Below are 27,426 nucleotides of genomic sequence, written 5' to 3'. Positions count from 1 at the left end.
GTTAATGCGGCTCGTGTTTTACTTTGGTGTAATTCTGTCACCCGAAATAAGGTTAATCGTTAATAAGCAAGTAGATCTTATCGGTGGAATACATACATGCACGCAAAAGTTTAAAGACCATATGGTTAATGTCCGCAAACAACTTCTCATTATTTTATTCAAACTAGGAAAAACAGTTCACCAAAGGTTTGAAAGGCAGTCTTTTATCTCGGATATATACCCTCTCCTGGGTAGGTTGGGAGCACAGTTTCCAGGGTCCAGTTGTTCGAAACTTTAACCGGCTGTTAAACTAACCGCCTGTTAAATTTTGATTAAATATATTTGTCTTAGTAGGAAAAACTTGCATGATGTTTTGCTTTTAATGCAAATACTTTTTAGTGTTCATTATCTTCAACTCATACAGTCTTCTAAAATGTCGAAATATAACTAAAATTCATCCAATCGTTTGCTTAATCGCCTGTTAAAGTTTCAAACAACTGGATCCTGTTCTTCATTTGCCGAAAGGTCGATATCTCCTCAGAATTCGAAGTAAGAACATTTAGAAAATTAATTATTCCTCTTACCTAAGGTTTAATATATCAAGTTTTCGTTCTTATATTTTTAGCTCACCTGTCACAAAGTGACAAGGTGAGCTTTTGTGATCGTGCAGCGTCCGTCCGTGCGTAAACCTTTGCTTGTGACCACTCTAGAGGTCACATTTTTCATGGGGACTTTATGAAAATTGTTCAGAATATTCACCTTGATGATATCTAGGTCAAGTTCGAAACTGGGTCACGTGCGGTCAAAAGCTAGGTCAGTCAGTAGGTCTAAAAATGGAAAAAAAACCTTGTGATCCCTCTAGAGGCCATATATTTCACAAGATCTTCATGAAAATTGGTCAGGACGTTCATCTTGATGATATCTAGGTCAAGTTTGAAACTGGGTTACGTACCATCAAAAACTAGGTCAGTAGGTCAAATAATAGAAAAACCTTGTGACCTCCCTAGAGGCCATATTTTTCATGGAATCTGTCTGAATGTTCATCTTGATGATATCTAGGTCAAGTTTGAAACTGGGTCTCATGCGGTAAAAAACTACGACAGTAGGTCTAAAAATAGAAAAACCTAGTGACCTCTCTAGAGGCCATACTTGTGAATGGATCTTCATAAAAATTGTCAGAATGTTCACCTTGATGTTATCTAAGTCAAGTTCGAAAGTGAGTCATGTGCCATCAAAAAGTAGGTCAGTAGGTCAAATAATGAAAAAACCTAGTGACCTCTCTAGAGGCCATATTTTTCATGGGATCTGTATGAAAGTTGGTCTGAATGTATGAGTTTTGGTCTAAATGATATATAGGTCAAGTTTGAAACCGGGTCAACTGCGATCAAAAAATAGGTCAGTATGTCTTAAAATAGAAAAACCTTGTGACCTCTCTAGAGGCCATACCCTTGAATAGATCTTCATGAAAATTTGTCAGAATGTTCACCTTGATGCTATCTAGGCCAAGTTTGAAACTGGGTCACGTGCCATCAAAAACTAGGTCAGTAGGTCAAATAACATGGGATCTGTATGAAAGTTGGTCTGAATGTTCATCTTGATAATATCTAAGTCAAGTTCGAAACTGGATCAACTGCGGTCAAAAACTAAGTCAGTATGTCTAGAGGCCATATTTTTCAATGGATCTTCATGAAAATTGGTCTGAGTGTTCATTTTGATGAAATATATGCCAGTTTCTAAACTGGGTCACGTGCGGTCAAAAACTAGGCCAGTAGGTATAAAAATAGAAAAACCTTGTGACCTCTCCTTAGGCCATATTTTTCATGAGATCTTCATGAAAATTAGTGAGAATGATCACCTTGATGATATCTAGGTCAAGTTCAAAACAGGGTCACGTATCTTCGAAAACTAGGTCAATAGGTCAAATAATAGAAAAAAACTTGTGACCTCTCTAGAGGCCATATTTTCCAATGGATCTTCATGAAAATTGGTCAGAAATTTTATCTTGATGATATCTAGGTCAAGTTCAAAACCGGGTCACATGACCTCAAAAACTAGGTCACTGTGTCAAATAATAAAAAAATGACGTCATACTCAAAACTGGGTCATATTGGAACAGGTGAGCGATTCAGGACCATCATGGACCTCTTGTTTTTTCTAAAGTGTTCATTGCAAAACTACACTAATTTCTGTGAAGTTTCACCAGAATCTGTCTCGAATAAGCTTACATTCCGGGGAGTGTAAATTCAGAAAACTCTAAAATGCTGAATTTTCTATGTGTTCTGATATTTATATTTGGGGGATATAGCCCTATAACAACAATTAGAAGAGGGAAAAAACAACATCACAGGAAATTTAAAGATGTACATAAAGTATGTTTAACGATTATGGTGGCCTCTGAAAGTAATACTCAGAACATAGATTTATTTCACTAAAAAAATCGCTAGTGCACAGGCATCTGTAATGGAGGGTAGTAGGTTCAAACACTGCCGGAGGCATTAATATAACTCCTCAGGAGGATTAGCCTTTAAGGACAACGTAAACTTAAAAATATACGTATTTTTAGACTCGCATATAACAGTTTCTGAAAATGATGTGTGTCGTTTTCTGTATAACATAACTAATGAAAGAAAAAGTGAAAAAAATAAAACAGCGATCGAAATGGACTTTTAAAACCTACTTTTAAGAAGATTAAGATTAAATCATGCGCTGTATTGTATTTTTTATTTTTTGAAATGAGACCAAGTTAACTGAAGTACTAGTATTACATGCTAAATATATATTATTACTTCTGCGCTATGGACTAAACTTGTGTTACAGGCGGAAATATTTCCTTATTTACCGAAATAGTTGTAATGTATATGTTTTTTTAATTTATTTATTGTGTAGATGTAATTATTTAATTATGAAATACGAGCAGGTCAAATTATTATTATTATGACTATTAAGAAAGCGGAGTGTCACTTTGATCGGCGTTTAATTTATCACTACTATATCTACTTTCAAAACAAAAGTGAAACTGTTGTGACGTGTCATTTTGTTTAATGATGAAAACAGGGCTTTTTAACCGACACAAAAATAAACAGAAAATAAGAGATTTTTTATAGTCTTGACATAACTGTTTAACACAATTTTAACAAATTTACAGTTTGTACGCAAGTCCTGATACAATCCATATTTAACACAAAAGAAGAACTATTAAATTATATAAAGTGAGAGTAGATACATATTTTCTCAGAATATTAATTATACCCAAATTTCTCAAAACATGTTTATAAATACAGTCATTTGTCTAAGATAAATAATTTTATCATTTTGCCTCTGTTCAAATCCCTTTATACGGGAGAAAGATAGTTCTTTTAAAATAATGACATTTGCTGTATTCTACAGTTCAATAAATTTGATCATATTTGAGTGTTAACACCCGACGAATGAAATGCTTTCTGAATACATAGATACTGGACACATTAAAACAAAAGGGTGTTCATCCTCTATTTCATTCTTCCACAAAGATTACACATATGTTGGCTTGTATCTATATTTCTGTATCTTCAATTGATGTGTGGACAATAGTAGCTATGCAATAACGTTTGAGCCGTGCCATGAGAAAACCAACATAATGGCTTTGCGACCAGCATGGATCCAGATCAGCCTGCGCATCCGCGCAGTCTTGTCAGGATCCATGCTGTTCGCTTTCAAATCCTATTGCAATTGGAGAAACTGTTAGCGAACAGCATGGATCCTGACCAGACTGCGCGGATGCGCAGGCTGGTCTGGATCCATGCTGGTCGCAAAGCTACTATGTTGGTTTTCTCATGGCACGGCTCATGTTAACTTCTATGAAAACGTTGCTATCATAACCTGTCTCCATTTTATAATGAATCAACCAAGAAAACATACACCAAAAATTAGTATAAAAATATAAACGTTAAATGAGGATGATTCTATCAAAATTCATTCTAAATTCAATCTTTGTGAAAGATCTAGGACTTTGAAAACTGGCGTGTAGACCTGTCTTGATAAGTTTCCGGGCCACCCAAAGCCCACTGAGTCAAAACACCTATGATCTAAAATGGCTTCCCTTTCGTCTTTATGAAAATATCAGTTGATATAAGGATTCGGCGAGACAATCTTAAAACGACACATGAGCCACAACATGAGAAAACCAACATAGTGCATTTGCACCCAGCATGGATCCAGACCAGCATGCGCATCCGCGCAGTCTGGTCAGGATCCCGGCATGCTGTTCGCTGGCGGTTAGGCTTTGAAAGCGAACATCATGGAAACTGAACAGACTGCGCGAATGCAGGCTGGTCCTGGATCCGTGCTGGTCGCAAACGCTTATGTTGGCTTTCTCATGGTGCAGCTCACATAAAAATGTGACGTGACTTATAAGCTTCCATGCAGTCCCTTCCAGTTATCTCCCCTGACGACCAGACTGTTTAAAACTGAATGAAAGTGAAAATTAGTTCACGAGTTGGACTAGGGTTCTCTATTACTACTTGGGCATTATAATTAGAAAAAATACCGTTTTGAAAGTCCTTGTCATGAAACACGACTTTAATGTCACTTCCATCCTCTTGTAAATTAACATACTTGATTAAACTGAAAATTTATGAAAGACTTTGTCGATTCAGAACCGTTACCTCAGCTTGATATTTTCCCCTTTTATTCTCTCTTATTTTTTCAGCTCTGTCATACTCGTGTGAAAGATGAGGGTAACGGAGCTTTTAGCGGGAAATTTCTTTTTCTTCGTGCTTTTGGTGGCACGTGCACTTTGCGCAGCCCCAACTGGATGCACGGCTATTGATGGTAAGAAACGCTTAACTTGGAAATAATGCAGTGTAATTAAATGTAGTCAGTCCCAATTTGACGCAAAGATGATATAGTTTAATTAATTTTTGATAAGCATTGTACTTTATTTCATAAATACAGGAAGAAGGGGGTAGGGTAACGACATGCAAAACGATGAACTTCCCTAGATATTGGTTAAAATTGATGTTTCTTTAAATCTGAATTTTTGTCATATTATGTACAGTATAACATAAGCGTTTGTAGCTAAACTATCTTAAAAATGCAATAGCAAGAAAAAAAATTCATGCCCAAGTCGAGAAGTCGAGAATCGAACTTCTATTAAATAAAAAGGAAAAACTCGGGACCGGGAAAATTCATGCAAGACATCGAAATTTCGAAATAACTGAAGACGAGCTAATGGTTTTGTACTGTAATTATTAGATTATTGTTATAGCGGAGAACTCCATGTATATTACTAATTTAATCATATAACAATGCCATTTCAGTTTATTCTAGCTCTAGGCACTGTAATTTATCTTGCCTCCTACAAGTTTCTTGCATTTCTATTGGTCAATACACGTCACGTAGAGACAGGATATATTCAATATCCTGCTTGTACATTTCAGATATGAATTTTGATTAAAACAAAACACAAAATACTAGATTATAGCATGTGAGTAAAGGGTAGTCGGCAAGATAAAATCGTTACACAGCTTGTTGGTGACAGGAAACGGGGTATACGCTGTCTCGAAAATCCATATCATATATATGGATTTCCTCGACAGCATATATCCCGTATCCTGTCACCAACAAGCAGTGTAACTAATAATATTAGAGAGTCAAGCCAGTCTGTAAGTCAGAAATCTTTCCTTCGAGTTGAGACAATCTACCACAAAGGTTATAAGTTTCAATTGTATGTGACAGGTCTTTACGAATGCGATTATGGGACTGTAAGCTTGCCTATGGCTGAGACCTCCTTCAGCAGTCCACTTGCTCAGCGTGTCCGTCTTACCAACGTGAATGGTAACATCAACACCGATGTCTTCGGCACGACCTTCGCCTCTATTGATACCACTCAGTTTGATACAAACTGGGCACCTACCTTTGAAATCAAATGTGACGGAAGCGTGACGCTTGGGCAGAACACGTTCTCTAATATGGACCATATCCGTGATGTCAAGATTGTAAACTGTGATGTCACTGTACCTGCAAATACTTTTCTGTAAGTTGCAAGTTTTAAAAACTATGCCAGACAACAACTTTTCCAGTTTTCTTTTGAATATTATTAGTTATATACTTTGCCAACTGATTTTAAATTCTTATTCAACGAGCCGCCTTAACACTTGAGGATGTTTGTGAGTGCAAAACAACTTTTACTGAGCAGCGCATCCTGGGACGACTGCTATATAAAAGCGTCCTCTAGAATGACTTAAAAATGGTAACGCCCCCTGTGAAGACTGAAACTATGGGAAGACTGAACGTGTTTTATTGAACAATCATTGTCGCGCAGGAAATAACATATCATTTAAGCGTGGAACTGGTAGAATTGAAAATAAAGTTTTGCCTCTGCATGGAACCATTTACTCCCTAGCAATTAGATTCTTACAATGAAGATATATTTGTACAGCTCTATTGCTAACTTGAATTCATTACCGATTTTATACCGAGGGTAAAAATTTAACAGGCTTACATGTATACATACCGTGAGCTGCAAATAATTTTTATTTCTAGGAATTTAATGTACCTAGATCGGCTGGTCATTGAAAATGGGACAATAACCTCATGGGACGCTGCCGCTATGGACGGCATGCAGATTGTTAAGTTTACAGACCCGAGTCCTGCCTACCCGGTCAAAACGGGGGAACTTATCTTCATGAACAGCAAGCTGACAAGTCAGTCCTTTCCAACCGGTGCTTTCACAAAGCAAGGGCGAATAGAGACCTTAGTTTTAGAGGTAACACGAAAATGAATTATTTCTCTTTTTACTGTCTAGCAAATAGTATGTACTCGTATGTTTACGGTATTTTATTGCGGCGCACATATGATTTGACGCCATTAGTTTTCTCATAACTTTTGGATTATGGACATATACATATAATCACAATGCCTATTGGAAATCAATAAAGATCACTCAGTATTTTCTCTGCGTGGACATGATATGTTACTATGAACATTGTAATGATGTTTTATGTAATAAAATATTTCGGTATGGTATATTTTGCAAAACTAACTACTGTTATTAATCACATCAGTGTTCTGGTACCAAAAAAATAATTTGCCATAATAAATAATTAGGAGAAAAAAGTCGTAATTACGAGTTTAAAATGCCTAATTAGGACTCAGTAACTCCTAATTAGAACTTGAAACTCGTCCTAGGGACAAAAACTATCCTAATTAATAGTAACTATGTCCCAATTAGGAGTCTCAGTTTCATTTAAGAGTTACTAAGTCTTACCTATAAGCAATTGAGTTTTAATTAGGAGTTGACGATAAAAATCTGTGAAAAAGTTTCTTTGGAAGCATAGTAGAACACAAATAAGCAACATAACACCAGACTCGGTTTTACTGAGTCTGATCATAATAAGAGGCAATAAAATGCGTAACAGCTACCACGCAACCCGACACCAGCCCCACTCTCCAGCACCGAGTTCAGTGGAATTCTGTGATAGTAAATTGAATAATCTCCGTGATCCTAAAGGACGAGAGAATATAACGCTAAGTCCTAATAATATAAGAAGTTACTACTTAGGCTGTTCACATTCTGGACACTTGACATTTTGCACAAAGGTATAGTATGTTGCTTGACATTTTGTAACAGTACGTGAGACTGTACAAATTCTTACTCTGGTGAAATACAACACTTGGCATTTTGTATCGCAGAGCACAAAAGTATGACACTGCATGGTAGTGTGTGTACGTCGCTCGATACATAACAAATTGAAATATTATGCGTCCTATCGAACCATCGAACACAATCGAATACAGTGGTCCAGTTGTAACACATTCTTCCCGCAAAAATAAATGTCGTGAGTTTCAAGTCCTGCTCTTCCAACAAAACTTACTATCATTCGTTTACACCCGGTAAGCTAAAGAACCAAGGAAACTTCTGGAACTGGAGCGCCATGTGTGCCTTGTGCTTTCCTTCTGTTTTGATTATGTACAGTATTTTAGGAGTCCATATGGGTAAAAGCTGGCAACCATAAATAAACTAAAATACACACATACAGATCCTCATAAAAAATAATCTTAAACAAGGGCTAGACTTTCTAATGAAAAACAATCAGGCTCCCATAATCAAAATATAAGTACGACTACTCAAGAATATGTACCCTTTTTCCCGATGTTTATTGATGCAGTGATAATTTATGTCTCTAGGGTCTAGACTTAAACACACTAGAAGCCAGCATGTTTTCGAATAACACAAAACTGCGGATTCTCTCCCTCGGCTACAATAGTTTTACTACACTACCCAGTGGGCTGTTTGACAACTTAGACAGTCTGGCCGAACTCCACCTCTATGACACCCAGCTCGACTGCAACTGTACGAACCTCTGGTTCTTTGAGCACGCTGATACCACCAAGATGAAAATTCGTGGTGACATGACTTGTGCCACACCTGCCGATTGGGCTTGTAAGTCATAAACCTTATCATGCACAGAAAACATCGTAATTTAGTAGCTTTGATTTAAGTATGGTGACATCTTTATTTTCTTTAATTATAGTGGTTTGACTGATCAAAGGCTGCATACTTCATAAATCAAAGAACTAAAAATCTAGTATTTTCGCGAGGGTAAAAGTTCGCTCTATCAAAAGATTGGAATTGGTTGGCGTGGTAGAGACGGGAGGCCTTTAATAACAGTAATATACTTGGCATAAATGTACCTTATAGTAGGACGACGTGCCGTGCGCAACACTCATACCACTATCTCAAAGTTCAGGGTAACATTTGGAGGTCAAAGGTCAATTTTTCCCCTGTCCGGTCAATAACACAATTGAGGGACTTTAATATTACTTGACACAAACGTTTCCGATAATGAGACGACGTGTAAAATGCAACACCCTTATCCCCTAACTCAAAGGTAAAGGTCACAGTTAGAACTCGAAGGTCAATAAAATTTTGTTTTCCTTTGTGGCCCATAAGAGATTTTAACAGTACTTGACAAATGTTCCTCCATAATGAGACAATGTGTAACGCGCAATACTCAGACCTCTAGCCCAAAGGTCAAGGTCACACTTGGAGGTCAAGAATCAACATTGATCTTTTCCTGTCCAGTCTGTAAAGCTCATCATGTGTCGTATGGACCCGATTAAAAACTGTTGGTGTCTTTTCTTCAGATTTACTTCCCTTTGATTTGAAGATTTCTTACTTTTTTTTATACTTTCCCACCAACTCCAAAATGAAATGTTATCAGAATTGAAATTAAATACTTTTTGATATTTTATATTTTATAAGCAGTCAACAAATGTAGCTTTTTATATATAAACTTTGTGTTATAAAATAGTGTATATACAATACAATTTTATTTATAAACCATTAACTGATATCAGATCATTATGTTAATAGTATTCTACTTCAGAGATTATTGCCTTCCATTAGGGGATTTTGGTTTTCATGGCAATACTGTATTCGCTTGTTGGTATTGTTTTAGGAAAACTTTGACTTTAAACTTGCCAAATATTTTGTTTTGCAGACTACAGAGCTGCCTCTTACTACCAGTCGAATTGTGTTACAACTACAGAATCTTGCAGTAAAGGTAATATATATAATATGGAACACAGGCACGGGTCCAGTGTATATTTTTTGTTTAACCCTTTTTTCACACAAATATACTTTTTATATGTTAGTCAAATGAAAAAAAAGATAGATGACAAAACAATCCTGTCACAGTATCATATACATTGAAAAGGTGAACTATGCGAGTGTAACGCTATGGGAAGCTATTCGGCAAACTTGTAGAACATTCCAAAATCGGAGTTTATACACTTGCAGCCGCTACCTGCATGATCGCACCTTCGAAAAATTTAAAGCCTTCCATAAATACTAAACTGACCCCATAAATTGCTTTGAAATACACAGTACAAGTCTCTACGTGCGAAATATTTCAGTTATCCTCGGTGATTTCATTCCGGATAGCGGATCAATGTACATTTGTATATGATGCTGTGACTGGATTTTTTGTCATCTATCTTCTTTTTTTTATTTGACTAACATATAAAAAGTATATTTGTGTGAAGAAAAGGGATTTTTTTTTATATTAAACAAAAAATATACACTGGACCCGTGCCTGTGTTATATACATCTACCTATTTCATTCAGCAAAGTTGGAAATTGGCCCCTGCTCACTTTAACGGCCAGTCTGAATTTTATTTTATTTATTGTCCCTTGCCCCCCCCCCCCCCCCCCCCCCCCCCCCCCCCCCCCAGTACCCGGCCATCTGAGCCTTTCCCCCATAATGAAAACATGATACCTGGTGGAATCGATTCATACAAATCCGGACTATCTCGCATCCGCGCAGTCTGGTCAGGATCCATCCTGTTCGCTTTCAAACACTTTCGCAATTAGAAAAACTGTCAGCGGATGCGCAGGCTGGTCTGGATCCATGCTGGTCGCAAACGCATTATGTTGGTTTTCGCATGGCGCGGTTGATATTTTCTATTTTTGATTTCAGGGCTCGAACTTATGGGTGCGTGTATCACGTACTTTGAGCTTGCCATGTACATAGTATGTGTGTGGGCGTTCATCTTAGCGATCATTGTGTTAATTCTGGTAATCCACACCAAAAGGCAGATGGGAGGCGGGTCATCTTCGTCGCGTAAGAAAGGCGGCCCTAGATCGAAGAAGCCAGACGCCGGGAAGAAGCGTCCGCCAAAAGAAACAAAGAAGGGCTGGGCATAAGCAGTGGCGTTTTCTTTCAACAATCTTTGTTTTCTTTTCCTCGGCGAAAAAGCAGAGTATTTACTTTCCTTACAGAGTGATTCATCTTTCAAAACGTTTAATCCTGACCAAAAGCTGCCAAACAAAACAATAAGGTATCTCCCGTTTGGCAAACGTGTTGCTCAAGAAACTTCTTCAAAACTGATGTGGTATCACAGTAGTAATTATTTTTTATGAACGAGGGGTGTTCCAACAATACGTAGACTGTACGATTTTGAATAATTCATTCAAGAAATCAATCAAGAAAATCCACTAATCGATCGGTATAGGTAAAATTAAGGTTCCGTTTAATAAATAGAGGACCATGAGTGTTTTTATACGAGTTGAATAAAAAAAATGAAATGTCAGGCACTGCCGAGCGTCTATTCAATAAGTTTAATGGATTCAATGTGAAAAGGAACAACAAAATATTCTTTTTATCACATGTTCACCTTGTTTTAAAGCATAAAAAAATTCTTCTTTCTTTACCTATTATACAGAACTGGAACAATTAATGTGACCTTCTTAATTCGACCGGCTTGAAATGACGTCAGCGTCGAAGCTTTATTTCACTAGTGTAATACCACAATTATGTAATGGCTTACTCTTAACACGCCAAACATGTGATAGAATAAAATATTTGGTCATGTTCTCAAACTCATCGTTTTATATTTCGGATTGATTGTGGTAGTGTTTATACTCTTGTAAGACCCCACTTTAGAAGCCTCGAAAAAAATGTAAATTCCTTTCAAAATAAACTTTCTCACAGAAGTGTGTTTCTATAACTAATTAAAATTCTAAACTTTCACAAAATACGCCTTTCACAGCAAAATTTTGACATTAAAGTACGGTTAATTTTCAAACAGACACTTTTTCAGTTTTCACAATTTAGACAAATTTAAGCCACTTAAGGGGACGCAAACTTTGAAATTAGAAAAAAAGTGGGTGGGGTATGATAAAATTTACCTGCAAAAACAGTACAAGGTTTTGGTACATGAAATGGATACTGTTTCAACTGTTATAAGTACACAAAGGATTGCTCACTAAAATAAAAATGAGAAAACTGAAACAAGAAAGTTATTGTTGAATTACATAAGACTTACTGTGTACATTCAAAGTCAACAATTAAGACTTTTTGGTGCGAAAATAATAGTGCTTCACCTTGTCCAAACATTTATCAATGTCCTACAGATTCTAATTTAAAGAAAGAATGTGAAATATGGTCACTGCCTTGCTTTTCATTTCGCATATGTAAGCTAAAACACATTATTTAGTTTGTTTACAAAGTAGTGCATAAGAAAAGATACGGTGGTCAAGGAATGCCACCGTGATAATAAACACTTTTGATAGGATACAAAGTTTAAACGACGTGAGGGTGTGTAATCGGGTTTAACGTTTTTTTTTCAACATATTTTTTTTTCAGACATATAAACAACGGTATCTATTTAACAAATAATAAAGGTGTTTGAGTAGTTTATCGTTTAATTTATCACGGTTCAGTGTTCAGATAGGTAGGTATTGAACTACGAGGGCGTTAGCCCGTGTGGTGAAATACTGAAGCATTTCTACGATGAACCGTGGTATATTAGATGATGAATCACAAGAAGCATCGATTGTTTTCATTCTAACATGCTCATTGACATATTCAAATTAATAGTATGCCGGACTTCTTTTACCCGAAGAGTAATGTATCGGACGTCATACGGCAATAAATATAATACAAACATAAAACATAATGCTCTAATACCGGTGTGCGCGCCATCCGTTGCTTATCGCGGATTCTAACATAGCTCGATTTGATTTCCAGTTAAACAAAGCAGAAAAACAAGCTCTGTATATCCTGCGATAAACAACAGTTGACGCGCGGACTGGTAAGAGAGCATAATGACGTCAATTATGACGTCATATTGCCACCTGACGTCCGATAAATTACTCCTCGCGTAAATGAAGTCCAGCATAATATTCATTAAAATATATCAATGAGCATGTCAGAATGAAACCAATCAAGGCCTTCTTGTGATTTATTGTCTAATTTACCACGGTTCATCGTTCAGATGCTTCAGTATTTAACCACTCGGGCTAATGCCCTCGTGGTTCAATTCCTACGCATCTGAACTCTGAACCGTGGTAAATTGGACAATAAATCACTCGAAGGCCTTGATTATTTGTTAAATATACAGAACTTGATTTCCTTCTTTATTTAAATGGAAATCAAATCGATTCATATTAAAATTGTATATATATCAGTGAGCACAATGTCCAACTTTGTAGTCACGGCTGCCTCACTAGAATATTACGCCGTAGACACATTGACATGATGTCCCACCAGTCACATTATACTGACACCGGGCTGACCGGTCTTGGCACTATCCTCTTCATGATGAGCGTCAAGCCAGGAAGCTACTAGTACATTTTTTCACGCGTTTGGTATGACGCGGCCGGGGAGCGAACCCACGACCTCCCACACTCGAAGCAGGCGCTCTACCACTAGGCTACCGAGGCGGTTGTTAAAAAATTGATAAAAGTAAGAGACACAGAATGCAGCATTATACGGAAATATTAATTCTTTTTACCAATATTTAAAATCGAACAGTTTTCAAGACATATTGCACAGCAGGCCCAAAAAGATTTCACAGTTTCCAAGTAACTCCAATAGATTTCCAAATTGATCTATCTTATCCTCTGTAGAGGGCGGAATCGTCCAATGAAAATGATGTAGATATAGTTTACAAAAATATTACATTATGCACTTGTTGAATGGCTATTGCCCGAGGTCAAGACAGAGAGCCAATAGTTTTGTCTATTGACCGGCAAGCCACTCAATTAGGATTTTATTATAATTATGACACAAGAAATGCACTTGCATATATTTTTCTTCATGTGTTTACTTAACCCAGCAAAATTAAGTGTTGAACTATAAGTCAGTCATTAGTTCACATCATGGACCGACGATTTGAAATCATTTTGTCTTTCCTTTATATTCTCACAAATTTACAAATAATATGTACATTATGCTTGTTTTCTGAATTTCGTGTTAAAATGACATTAACTTGTATGCTTGCCCTTTATATTTTTATTTTTTATTTTTATTTTTGAAGTTAGAGTTGAATCGACACATTTTAGGTCACGTACCAACCCCAGATGCTCCTTCGTACATATTTTAGACACGAGTGAGCACATTGATAGAACCACCAACCTTCCGAAAGCCAGCTGGATGGCGTCCTTTACGATGGTTCGAATCTATATCGGTGAGGGGAAAGTGATCCGAAGATTCAAACGAATTTGCCGTTACTTTCATAACAGAAATGACAGAACATTCCAATGTTTTAATAGACCCTTTTTCGAAAGACAAATAATGTCATATCTAGAATTTATTAAAAGTTACATTCAAAAATAAAACCTTGGCGATATTTTTTCCAAAGTTATAATAATTGAAATAAGATTTCTCTCAAGTGTAAGGAAATAAAAAAAATACTATCAGTTCAACTGTTGTATGAAAAATATTACCAAAATTTTCCTTGTTGTGACAGAAAAATCCCTTAGTGTTTAAACAAGTGGTAATGACAAAAAAATAAATAATACAAAAACGTTCTTTATCTTGCTGAAAATGTCTTACCTGTTCAGACTGAATATCCTAAATGTCCCAGTTGTGAAAATACCTTCTTTTTTTTCAATCCGCATCTGCAAGTGTTATCCATTATGGATACAATTATCCCTTCAAAATCGCGTTCTCATATGACAATATTAGCATGATTGTTTAATTTTGTATGCATGGATACGCCGGACCGGGTGTTTTTTAAAACGTTGTCAGATTCAAAAAACACCCACAGGTCACGCAATTAAGCAAACAATATGGGCTTAGTTTACATGAAGCAACTAGTTTGTAAAATTTGAAACGCACATTTTATTAAAAAGAATCGCAAGTCATGGACAAAGTCGTAGGTAGAGTGTAGGCGAAATATAGTCAAATTTCAGCTACGCAAAACTGGACTGTGAGAAAATATCCTCTAAAATGAAAGACTATAATTATAATGTTTAACAAATAAGATAATATAGCCTTTACTATTTTGACAATATCTTAAAAATACTGAAATTACGCATAAATTTTCAAAATCTAAAAAATATCACATCTCTGCGGTGTTCCGTTTGGACAATCGTGAATTTTTATTTAATACTAAACCGCGATGCACGATGGTACGATGACGAAAATGCGATGGCGCGATGGCACGATGATGAAACAACGATGGTAAGATGGTGAAAACGCGATGTCACAATGATGAAATCGCGATGATGCGATGGTACAATGGTGAAATGTCGATGAAATATCGCGTTTTCATCATCGTACCATCGTGCCATCTCGTTTTCACCATCGTACCATCGCGTTTTCACCACCGTGCCATCGTGTTATCATCATCGTACCATCGTGGTTTCACCATCGTATCATCGCGTTTTCACCATCGTACCATCGCCTTCCGGTTAGAAATGCGTTATAGTCCCGTGCACTTGTTTTTTTATCAAAAATAGATGAATGTATTGTATTTTGTGAGAAGAAAGTTACCATTTAGATTCTGCTGTTTTGCAAAATGTTTTACAAAATGTTCAGTGCTCAGTTCATTAAAACTGTAAAATCTTCAAGGCCACGTCCTTTGTATTTTATTTAAACTCAGCTTATTCTTGTTAGGATGTAGAAGGTACATAGTGCAATGTGAAAATGAGATTGTATCAAGCCTGTATTTTACTGACACATATACTGTACCACTGCGCATGACCACCGGAAGGCGATGGTACGATGGTGGCAACGCGACAATACGATGGTGAAAACGCGATGGTACAACGGTGCAATCACGATGGTACGATGATGATAACGCGATGGCACGATGGTGAAAACGCGATGGTACGATGGTGAAAACGCGATGGCACGATGGTATACATACATACGATGATGAAAACGCGATGGCACGATGGTGAAAACGCGATGGTACGATGATGAAAACGCGATATTACATCGACATTTTACCATCGTACCATCGCATCATCGCGATTTCATCATCGTGACATCGCGTTTTCACCATCGTACCATCGTTGTTTCATCGTCGTGCCATCGCGCCATCGCGTTTTCGTCATCGTACCATCGTGCATCGCGGTTTAGTATTAAATAAAAAATCACGATTGTCCAAACGGAACACCGTACATCTCGCAAAGAGATGTTTTACTTTCCTACACTACAACGTCCCGTTGCAAAAAAGTAACACTTATACACACAAATGAGCCGTGCAATGAGTAAACCAACATAGTGGCTTTGCGATCTGCATGGATCCAGACCAGCCTGCGCATCCGCGCAGTCTGGTCAGGATCCATGCTGTTCGCTAACGGTTTCTCTAATTGCAATAGGTTATGAAAACGAGCATCATGGCTTCTGACCAGACTGCGCGGATGCGCAGGCTGGTCTGGATCCATGCTGGTCACAAGGTCACTATGTTGGTTTTCTCATGGCACGGCTCAACTGTTGTATTTTTTAGAAAGAGAAGGAACATCACTTAAATCTAATAACAAACGATGAAGTTCTTCATTTTGTTTTTATACTAGAAAATGGTTACATTTACTTTTCAGACTATATAAAAATAGATTAAAAGGATCCTGGTTTAAGCATGTGGCCAACTTTTATTTCAATTAAAAATAGATATATACTTTAACTGAAACCCATACAGTGCGATACAGTCTGTTCAAGCAAGATACTACGGTGATACTACGGTGATACTACGGTGTTCTGTTTATTATGCGAAGCGCGAAGGTACATTTACAATTGTGAGGCTATGAAGGCAAAAAGCAAACTCAAGCTTTTCACCGTCGTGGCTTCACGATCGCCATCGTAGCTTTGCAAATTGCACTTCCCTTATCCATTTATAAACGCGAAGTCCGAAGGTATGATGGCGGAGCGCGAAGGTACGATAGCAACTCGCGAAGGTACGATGGGGTAATGTGAAGTTTACACCGTTGTAGTTTTGCGCTTCGCCTTCCTTGCTTTGCCCTTTGCCATCGAATCTTCCAACTTACTCTTTTCCTTTCCTTTGCCGTCGTCCCTTTGATATTTGTGTTTATATATATCAACAGGCGAAGAGCGAAGTACAAAGATATAAAGGAAAAAACTTCTCGCTTCGCCACCGTACATTCGCGCTTCGCCATGGTATTAATGTTCGACATCCTCCGCTACTTGAAACATCATTTGCCGGAGCTATGAACAGGATGCATATGTGCTTTAATAAATTTCTAAATACAGATGGTTTCACACATGGCGAGATCCTTAGCAACGGAAGTAAAGTTTTGCGCATGCGCACTCTACGTAGGGCAAAAGACAAAACCGCATCGTAAAAAGGTCTATAGGCAAATTTCTATTTATTTATCTTATATTTTGTTTCCCAAAATTCCCCTTTGGGTGTTATCAACAGACGTTCCATTAGAGCGAGATTTTCTTAAAGGTGGTCAATCACATTTAATCAATATTTGATGATATTTATACCTTTTCGTCCGATCTTTCAGAGATTTATTTAAGGAACAAAAAGACCCATTACATAATGTTAAATCAGATCCCTAATACAAATGTAGATTTTACTGATGATAAAATTTATGGAATTATAAAATACTTATCTCTTTAAACATTAAATTGTTCAAAATAATGAGTATTGCTTTTATTTTAAAATATTTTCTTGTTTTACATTTGCTTATGATACCTAACGAGGTATTTCAACAATCTGATCCATAGGGCAAGTTTTAAAACAGTGTCCAGTTTCAGAATCCAGAATATATTGGCTGCGCACCAAATGAACACATGTACAGTAACATGAAACCGAAATGTAAAATTAACGCGTATCAACTATTTAAGTTTCGAATAAATCTGATAACCAAACTCAAATAAGCATTAAAAGTGAGAAGATAAACATAAAAATTATCAAAAACATTAAATATAAATACAAGTATAACACGCATATTTCTGCATACGATAAGCATTATCAAACATATCTGCTACGACTAACTGTTTATATTTTTGACGTACTGCCTACCGGCGTGGAGCGGAGGTATGCGTCACTATACTAACCTTAGCCTAGCTCCCTGGCTGCATGATTGTAGGGTTAACGCACGTTTTTTTGTGTAACAACATCTGCAGAATCCCAAGGGATTGGTTGGTGCACGAGCCCGTAGGGCGAGTGCACTAACATAGCCCGAGGGATTCTGCAGATGTTGTTTCACGAAACAAACGTGTGTTATCGCTATTCTTGCATAAAACACAACTAAAGTGCTGGAATATCGAAAAAACAAGACTATTCAGCTGACATTAGCCGATCGAAGTCGGCCGTTTCAGGTTGTTATGGACACATGTTTTATTTATGCATTTCCAGGGCATACAGAAACAGTGCATATTTTATACATGTCGAACGGACATTCTTGTTGTGGTAATTTCTTTAATATTAAATATATGTAAAATAAGCATGACTCCCCCTTTTTCCGATATATATCGGTAGGAACTTTAGCTTTAGAGGCTCGGAATTATAAGAGAAGGGCATACACGGCATCCTGTGTTCACACAATTTGCAGGTGAGGTGCCGACAGAACACAATTCTGCTTGCCTTGGTTTAAATTAATAGTCTGTCCCTTACGCTTTTTAAATGTAAATATTATCGTTTAATAGAAACTGGTATTGATACCTATATTCTTCATGTCGTTAAAAATGAAATATCTAGGCCTACAACTAGAAAATTTTGCTTTGAACCCCACCCCATCGCGATCAAAGTTTGATAAACACAAAAATTTGAATTTTTCCAACATCGATATAATCAACTTAGATTGGATTTATAAACTCAAACATGGTTGGTGAGATCTACAAATAAATTGAAAAATATATAATAAATACCTTCTGTTCATCAAATGTTCATTAACTATGGAAAAATTCTTCAAACTTTACGCTTCGTCATGTTTATGCTTTACATTACACACCATCACTACATCAGTAGACTGCATAGATGTGTAAAGTAGACACAAACATTTTTTAAAAGTTTTAGTGTAAGATTTAAAGTTAGCATGTCAACTTTCTCGACTCAAATTAATTTGGAAAACGAAATTTTATTTTTGTAAACGTTGTTTGCCTATCATTTTCAGGGATTAAATCGCGGCGTGTAAACTTACTTTGAGTCAAATACGCGTAATAATACAACAATAAGGAACGTCAATGTAGTCGCGTATCAAGAGAGGTAGCGCTTATTACAAGTTAAAGTAAAGTTAGGTTGAAAAATGATAATTTTAATAAAAATGCAGATGAAAATATTTCATAAATCACGGACCTTTCGACTTCGGCCAAAATTGATTCGGGATCCATAATTTGCTTACGTTGGACCCGCAACAGCATATTCAAAACGTTCACCAACAGCGCGCGCTCACGAGAATCTCCTTGTTTGTACACGTTTTTTTCCCTGTTTGTGCATGCCCGAAATCGGCAAAAAACAAAGGTTTTATGCAAGAATATTTGTTTTAATACGGAAAAACTTCTATATGTAAATTATGATGGCTAAACCATACACTTCGTATGTTCGGAGTCAGGGGCGATAAAAATGTCAATACAGACACAACCTGATGGAGTTACTTCCATTGCTTAATGAAGAAAACTAATATACGAAAAGAACAAAATAGGGGCGGGAGCCAGTCTATACTAACCTGGGCCAATGCAATGTATGAATACTGAGGCGGGGCAATGCATACCGACACTGAGGCTCGGTATCTGATTTACCGCATGAGGCTTGGTATCTGATTTACCGTATGAGGCTCGATATCTGATTTACCGCATGAGGCTCGGTATCTGATTTACCGTATGGTCAGCGGAACAGTTCGATGAAGGCAACGGGAGTATCCTACATGTATAATATAGGACCGTAGGAGGTTGTGGCATACAGGAGTAAAACAGGTTTGAATTATCAATGAATAAAACATTTTGATAAATACCAGCATAATCATTATGCGCATGCTTAGTCTTTATAAACTGTCCTGATATTTCATATTTTCTTGTACTATTATTGGCAAATACAAAGGCACTGCAAACGCATTCGTTTAAACAGGCATTCCTCCCTGTAGTAAGTTGACCACAATACTTTGTAATAAATGCCGCGAGGTACATGTAGATACCTGGGGGTGGCATGACGTATCCTTGATACAGTGACATGTCCAGAAATGAGACCGTGTTTTGAAGAGTATTGTCCCTTGATTATTAAGCCAAGTTGTTTAAATTTGATTGTTTCCCTTTATACCATTTTAACGCGAGTATCTCTCTTATCTTGATAATCTTGACTTTACACTGGTTTTGTTAAGGGTATTGTAACGACATGGAATGTGCGGAGTTTATACATTGCTCGAGGCAGAAAAAAATCAACAACTGTGTTTAAAGCCATTTGTCCTCATATTATCTGTCTTGTGGACAAGCTGTCATTTACATGTGGAGAACAAGTCTTAGTCCATGAACATTTTGTTAAGGTAATTGACCGCTAAATATTTCGTACCCATTTCAGTTGAAAATCATGGCGTTCAAGATACAAACAGTCTGTTGGACAACCATCTCCACTAGGTCACAACCATCTAAATAGTTTTCCCTATATATTCTATATAAAACTGACATTTTTTAAAGAGCTAGACCCATTTCAGAGAACCCAACCTGCTCTCACATTTTTCCTACCAAAATGTCACAAATACATCCACAATGAAATTTAAACAGAAACTAGTCTTTAATTTAGACCTCTGTTGCCATGCCAAGTGAAAAATTAGTGTTCAAATATCTGGCAGCCATTACGCGATAGACCAGATGGCTCCCACGCTGGTTCCTTTAGTGGTTAGGCCACTAAAAACCTCTGTGTGCTGGAAATAACTAAGTTAGGATTAGTCTTCAAAGCTGCATTAATTTGATCGGTTTGGGGTCACTTAGTCTTATATTAAAACATTTCTCTCGTATTTTCAAATAATCGCCGCCTGATATGTCTAATACCGGTAGTATAAAATAAAAACACGAAACCCCAATCATTTGTCCCGCAAGCCTGGCTGGTTAGTTCAATACAGGTAGAGCACAAGGCTATGAATAGAAAGGTCACGTGTTCGATGCCCAGGGCGCAGTGAGGTTTGACACATTGGTCCTCTACCTATATTTTATATGGACAACTTGTCAGTTACATGGCACAGTTGCGGAATCCAGAACACTGGTTTTATCAACTCATCTCCATATAGCTGCAAAAAAATGTTGGAAACGTGTGTTAAAGTCAGTCAAACAATCAAGCAATCGGTTGAACAGGTATGAAATAATAAACGCTTTCCACATTACATCTAACAAGCAGTCAAAAGTTTACTCGAGCTGGGTGTTTTTATCAGGAACATAGGAATGTCGATTTTTCGTCGCGGTAAAACGGCCAAATGTACAATTGTTCTGCATATATTTATACTGAGGCTAATAGCGTTGTATCGGGAAATATGCATAAGTATAATTATACTTCGAAGCTTTGAAAGTAATATACATGTACATTATATAGAAACTGCATGTGTTTGGACCTGATGATGAGTACGAGCAAACGGTTCGTTTTATCCGATCTCCAGTGATACAGAGCTGATGATCTTTTTATTATTTACGTATCAACAGGCATTTCTAATGACATTATTTTTGTCACATGTTAGATTTTTTACCGAAACAAATAAATTCCTTCTTTCATTACTAATTACTGACGCTAAGATTCTGTCAATGTTTATGGTGCAGATGGAAATATCCGACTTATGGCAACATTTAAGGTTTAGGAGTATATCACCAAAACACAGAAATATTTTATAAACGAACAACATCGTTACCAATATTTTACCTGACCATAACATGTTCTGTCGTACTGTCCCGTACTGAAAATATTCTGAAAAAGTTGTCCCCCTTCGAAAATGAATGCCATTTGTAAAGAAATAAAAATAAACAATCGCTGAAAACTGTGTTCCACCTAGTTATGTGAAATTTCAACACTCGCACGCTATTACAAATGCATCAAAACAAACATGTGTAACAGTTCCTTGAAAATGGTGAGTTTTTAAAAGCGCTTGACTGTCTTGAAGTGGGGCCTGTTTAAACAGTTCTTTTATCGGAATTCAATGCTTATATCAGTATACTGACACTTGTTTTGTAGAGTAATATAAGTAATATACACGCTATCATTACAAAAATAACAAAACAAGTGTCAGTATACTAATATAAACATTGAATTCCGAAAAAAAGACTGCCTAAATGGGACCCACTTCCGGGCAGTCAAACGCCTTCAAAAATTCACCATTTTAAAGAACTGTTACACATGTTAGTTTTGATTCATTTGCAATCGCAGGCGAGTGTTGAAATTTCACATAATTAAGTGGAACACAGTTTTCAGCAATTGTTTATTTTTATTTCTTTACAAATGTCATTCATTTATAAAGGGGAACAACTTTTTTAGAATATTTTCAGTACGGGACAGTACGGCAGAACATGTAATGGTTAAGTAAAATATTGGTAACGATGTTATCCGTTTATAAAATATTTCTATGTTTTGGTGATATACTCCTAAACCTTAACGGGGCAATTGCAATACGACAGAGCCTTGTTATCGCCCAGTCCGTCAACCTTATAGTTTAAACATATTTATTCCCAAGAGTACATAACATAGATTTGTATATTTACAACAACAAGTTAACATGATACTAAGGAAAGGATAAGAATGAAAGACATGTCTTATAGAATTCTTCTCCTTAGGCGGACAATAACGTTTGTATGTAAACACAAAAGAGCATTATATCATATTATACTCGTAGTTGGAATAGGTCGTGATACAAGTATCTGTATAGTGTAAAATGATAATGATAATTAAAAATAGAACAACGTTAAGTACTAAAGACTAAAGTAGTCAGAAAGAGGAAAGGCAGAGAAAGATAGGGGCGTGGGGAGTATTGTCTCGGAGTGAAAGGAAATCTCTTACTCTCAGATATGTAATTCTGAACATGCGTGAATATTATAGTATTATCCTGGTCTGAAAGGAATGGGTTTCCAAAGAGCAATGTGTTGAGATCAATCTCATAGTTTTGTAGATTAAGTAGTAAGACGTTACGGCAAGCACTGTATAATCTACATTCGAAAAGGAAATGGAAGTTTGATTCAATTTTTCCACACGTGCATAAAGGAGACGGAGAAATGTTTTTCATAAAGAGGTGATGGTTGAGGGAACTGCATTTAGTGCGAAGTCGTGTGTGAAGAATTTGGAGTTTTCTGCTACCAACGTAATAATACTGTGGCGTTTTCGTTTTGTTCTTGTAAATTTGACTTTTAAAGGCTGACAAAGTTGAGCAGTTGCGAACGTCTGCTGGTAGTTGGTTCCAATCACGAATAACTGAAGGTAAAAAGGAGTTGTAATATAAAGCAGATTTGGCATGTATATTATGTATGTCATCAGAGTTTCTTAGTGAGTATCGTGGGTTACCAGCGTCGGGAATCAAAGATGAGAGATAATCGGGTGTTTGATTTGCCTGCATTTTATAGAATATAACGAGTTTGTGCTTATATCTTCTTTCCGATAGGGGTTCCCAATTGATATCCTGGTGTAGATTTTCCAAAGAGATGAGTTTTGTTGTCCCAGAAGCAATACGTGCACACTCGTTTTGAATTTTGTCAAGTTGATCGAATTCGTACTGGGCAAAATTGCTCCAAACAACGTCAGCATACTCTAATATTGGCCGAATAAAAGATGTATAAATAACTTCTAGGGATTTACGGTCTAGTGAGTACTTTAATTTACGCATGATGTTAACACGTTTCCATGCTTTGTCTGTGATGTAGTCGATATGTTTATGCCATGTACAATCACTAGAAAGAAAAACACCAAGGTGTTTATGCTCAAGGACCCCAGGTATTTCTTGGTTGAACATACGTAGAGGCGGATGTTGCGGACGGTTACGTTTTCTGGTTACAAGAAGAGATTCAGATTTAGATGGATTGAATGTTACTTACCATTTGTTGGCCCAGGACGAGATTGTCTGGATATCTGACTGGAGAAGAGTTGCGGCTGAATCAGGCTGTTCTACTATGACATAGAGGCTAGTGTCATCTGCGAAGAGATTTATACAAGATCGTATTTCATGTACAATATCGTTAATAAAGATAAGAAATAGCAGAGGTCCCAAGATTGACCCCTGGGGAACTCCTGCTTTAATGTGAGCCCATGATGACTGAGTGCCAGGAAGTATAACCCGTTGACGCCTATCTGATAGATAACTTTGAAACCAAGAGAGCAAGGGTCCAGTAATACCTGCATATTCTAGTTTGGATAAAAGACCTTTGTGCCATACTTTGTCAAAGGCTTTACTTATGTCAAAGAAAACAACACGAACTTCCAGCCCATCATCAAGAGCTTTGCAAAGTGTTTCGTAAATGAGGACCAGTTGATTGACAGTAGAGTCACCAGGAATGAAACCGGACTGAGCTGTAGTTAGAAAGTTGATATCTTGAAGATGATTAAAGACGTGCCTAAAAACTAGACGTTCGAACACCTTTTCAGTTGTGTTTAAAAGAGAAACTGGCCGATAATTGCTTGGAAGTAATGCATCGCCTTTCTTGTGAATAGCAGTTACATGGGCCTCTTTCCAAGCTGACGGCAGTGTACAAGATTGTAAAGATGCATTGAATAATTTACAAAGAGGGAAGGAGAGCTCATGTGAAATTTCTCGTAGGAGTCTGTTACTGATACCATCTGGTCCAGCTGCTTTGTCAACTTGTAATGATTTGAGGACATCTTCAAATTCGACTGGGCGTAGAATTAGATCAGATAGAAAGGACAAGGAGTTGGGAGAGCCAAGGTCAGGTGCTTCTCTACTGTCGTCGTCAATATTTGTTTGTTGAACAAAGTAGTCGTTAAGAAGATTAGCCTTATCGAGGTCAGAGTATGTTGTTTGGGTGGTGTTAAGGTCTTAAAGAGGGGGAATTTGGTTTAGAAATAAAGGATTTAAGAGTTTTCCACCAATCCTTGGACGATAGAGAACCGCGTTTGAGTTTGTCAGAAAGTTTAAGAAAATAATTTGATTTGGCCTCGCGTATCATTACGATTGTTTCGTTTCGAACTGTTCTAAATTTTTGCCAATAGTGTTGTGTTGATGTTATTCTGGCCTTTCTGTATAAACGTTTGCGTTTACGTATATTTCTTCGAATGTCATTTGTCATCCAAGGTACATCAAGGGGTCTTACTTTAATAGTCTTGTTAGGAATGTTTTGTTTTGCAAGGTCAGATATAGTTGTTATTACTTTACTGGCATATGTGTTGATATCTACATCAATGTAGTTATCCCATGGATGATTTTTGACAGCATCTCTCAAACTATCATAGTCACCGCGGTCGTATTCCCAAATAAGTCTATCAAAGCAGTGGCGTTTTGGTTTTTGAAATTTAAGAAGTCCAAATACAGGAGTGTGATATCTTTGTTCTTGGTCAAGAAAGTGTTCACCAACACCAGAATAGAGAACGTTGTTCTTGTTGGAAACAAAAATAAGATCAATCAAAGATTCGGAGAGTTCGGTAAAATGAGTTGGTTGATCAATTAGTTGCTCAAGAATAAATTGTTGTGTGACTGAAGTAATTTTGCGATTTGTTATCGGACTGAATACATTGTAGTTGAAGTCACCGGTTATTATGACATCAGATATATTTGTATCAATTGCAAGACCGATAGAATCCTCAACAAGATTGTTGTAAATACTATCAGTATTTGGAGGACGATAAAACACTCCGAAGAGAATATGTCTGTTACTGTATAACGTTATTTCCACCCATATACATTCCAAACGATTCAACTCTAAATCAAGCCTCCTCCGATATTGAAGACTGTCTTTAATATACAATATAACACCGCCGTGGGTATCACCCACCCGATCTCTGCGTTCAGGCGTATGAAAAGATGATAATAGCAGATCTTCTGTAGGAACAGAATTGTTAAGCCAAGTTTCTGAAAAGGCGAGAATGTCGAAGTCACATAGTTCTGTGTAAAGGATATCAAGTTTGTGCTGTATACTTTGAACATTGAGGTGGATAAAAGAGAGATGATTTGGAACCTTGAGCCGGATATTCTCGTCTGCATCTAGAACCAGTTATATATATACTCTTATTCTTGCATGGCATATTCAACAAATATTATTGAATACTAGTACAAACAAATGACTTTCTGATACAGCACATTTTAATACTGTAGCGTAAGTAAAGAAACTGCGGGAAGTTTACCTTCCTTAAATAGGATCATAATGGGCAAACAAAGTTCGATTTTGTTTTATGATCTGCAGCGAATCTAGCTTTTTTTTATTTTAGTTTTTTGAGAAATATATTTTAAGGGAACAAAGAGGAACTATCAAAGTTTTTCATGTAGTTCTAAAAATATCACTCATATTTAAATATTTAGACGTCTACATATTACGCACGTTGATTTTAAATGCTATCCATTATGCAAATGTTCATGGGAAAGAAGTAGTACCTCGTATACGTGTGTTTGTAACTTCCGTTTCTAAAGGCTTGTTTATATCAGTACCGGGGACGTCTATATTTTTTATTCTAACAGGATCCGATTCATTTTCCTACTAAAGAAAGAAGGCTGGAAACTGTGAATTATTAAACAATTCACTGTTCTGACGTCATAGCGTCAAGCGGCGTAGCGGCGCGCTGTAAAGGACCCGATTGAAAACGGGCAAATATTTTATGCATGCCGACGAGGATGTACTTTAAAGTCCTTAATAACGTGTTAGAACCAAAACAGTATATCTCATTTAGTGATTTGCTCTTGAATAAATCACCGTTTGTCGTTCAGAAGCGTCATGAGCATTATATCACTCGGACTGCGCCCTCGTGATATAAATCCTTCGCATCTGAACTTTAAACAGTGATTTATTCAGCGACAAATCACTGATTAGATATATTATTTCTTAAATACTGACGAGCAAATTTTAAATCGGGTGTGTGTCGGCCTAAATGATGTCAATTGAAAGTGCGTTAGAATGTTCATTGATGGCGATATATTTTCAGTTTAACTCGGTTAAATTGATCTCTGCATACACAATAAAAAGATTATTTTGCAATGTGAATTACACGAAGAAATATTGTACCACTAATAGTTTCTTCGCTGTAGACCTTTACCATAGGTGAGAGTATCGGACCTGGGACAAAAAATATGACCAGACTGATAAAACCCTTTATTTTCGTCCTAAATGAGTCCAAAATGAAAAATATGTAGTGAAATTTGAGTCCCCTTCAAAAGATACATATGTCTACTGTAAACCTGGCCTGTCTCGACCTATAAATTTCAAACATTCTACGTATATCCACCCAACTTCTCCAACTCGCCAGTGAGTGTACGTCTCGAGAAGGCACAGGACATTGACAGAACTAGGTCATTGGCATTTTTCTGTCAATGTCCTGACTGAAGCTGGCGGGAGTGGCCCTAAAAGGGACTGTTTGTGACAAGGAGCTACGTACTTGGCTGACGGCTTTTGGCATCAAAATTATTTTTCTTTGACATATACTCTTCGGATATTGCGTAGAGGTACATTTTCACCACTTTGGCTTCAAAAATTTATCTTTAACGGCATGCCTGGTGACATACCGGGGGTCTATACTCTACATAGCTAAAAATGCTATACTGTGCCCTTACGGGCGGATGGATCCTAATTGAACATAAGTAAGTAAGTAAGT

The 27,426-nt window shown here is 37.0% G+C and overlaps 2 protein-coding genes across 3 annotated transcripts; one reads left to right on the top strand and one right to left on the bottom strand.

Annotated features, from left to right (window-relative positions):
* Positions 1–2,645: 2,645 nt before the first annotated feature.
* Positions 2,646–11,908, top strand: LOC123528247 (uncharacterized). Of its 2 annotated transcripts, none has more exons than XM_045307976.2 (7): positions 2,646–2,833; positions 4,667–4,788; positions 5,695–5,992; positions 6,502–6,724; positions 8,146–8,401; positions 9,462–9,524; positions 10,440–11,908. In XM_045307976.2, the coding sequence occupies exons 2-7, from the start codon at positions 4,689–4,691 to the stop codon at positions 10,664–10,666; spliced, it is 1,167 nt and encodes a 388-aa protein (XP_045163911.2). In that variant the 5' UTR covers positions 2,646–2,833; positions 4,667–4,688; the 3' UTR covers positions 10,667–11,908. The 2 variants fall into 2 exon arrangements, with proteins under 2 accessions (XP_045163911.2, XP_045163910.2); XM_045307975.2 differs by having other exon boundaries at positions 2,647–2,828.
* Positions 11,909–23,707: 11,799 nt separating this feature from the next.
* LOC128548180 (uncharacterized) lies at positions 23,708–27,283 on the bottom strand. The gene is made up of 3 exons (XM_053522614.1): positions 27,211–27,283; positions 25,004–25,696; positions 23,708–24,666 (listed from the first exon to the last, which is right to left on the bottom strand). Exons 1-3 carry the CDS (start codon positions 27,281–27,283, stop codon positions 23,708–23,710), a joined length of 1,725 nt encoding a protein of 574 aa, XP_053378589.1.
* Positions 27,284–27,426: the final 143 nt, after the last annotated feature.

Source organism: Mercenaria mercenaria, chromosome 14 (genome assembly GCF_021730395.1).
Source record: "Mercenaria mercenaria strain notata chromosome 14, MADL_Memer_1, whole genome shotgun sequence".
NCBI classification, from domain to species: Eukaryota; Metazoa; Mollusca; class Bivalvia; order Venerida; family Veneridae; genus Mercenaria; species Mercenaria mercenaria.
The sequence above is the reverse complement of the archived record's forward strand: the minus strand, read 5'-3'. Positions and strand labels throughout refer to the sequence as shown.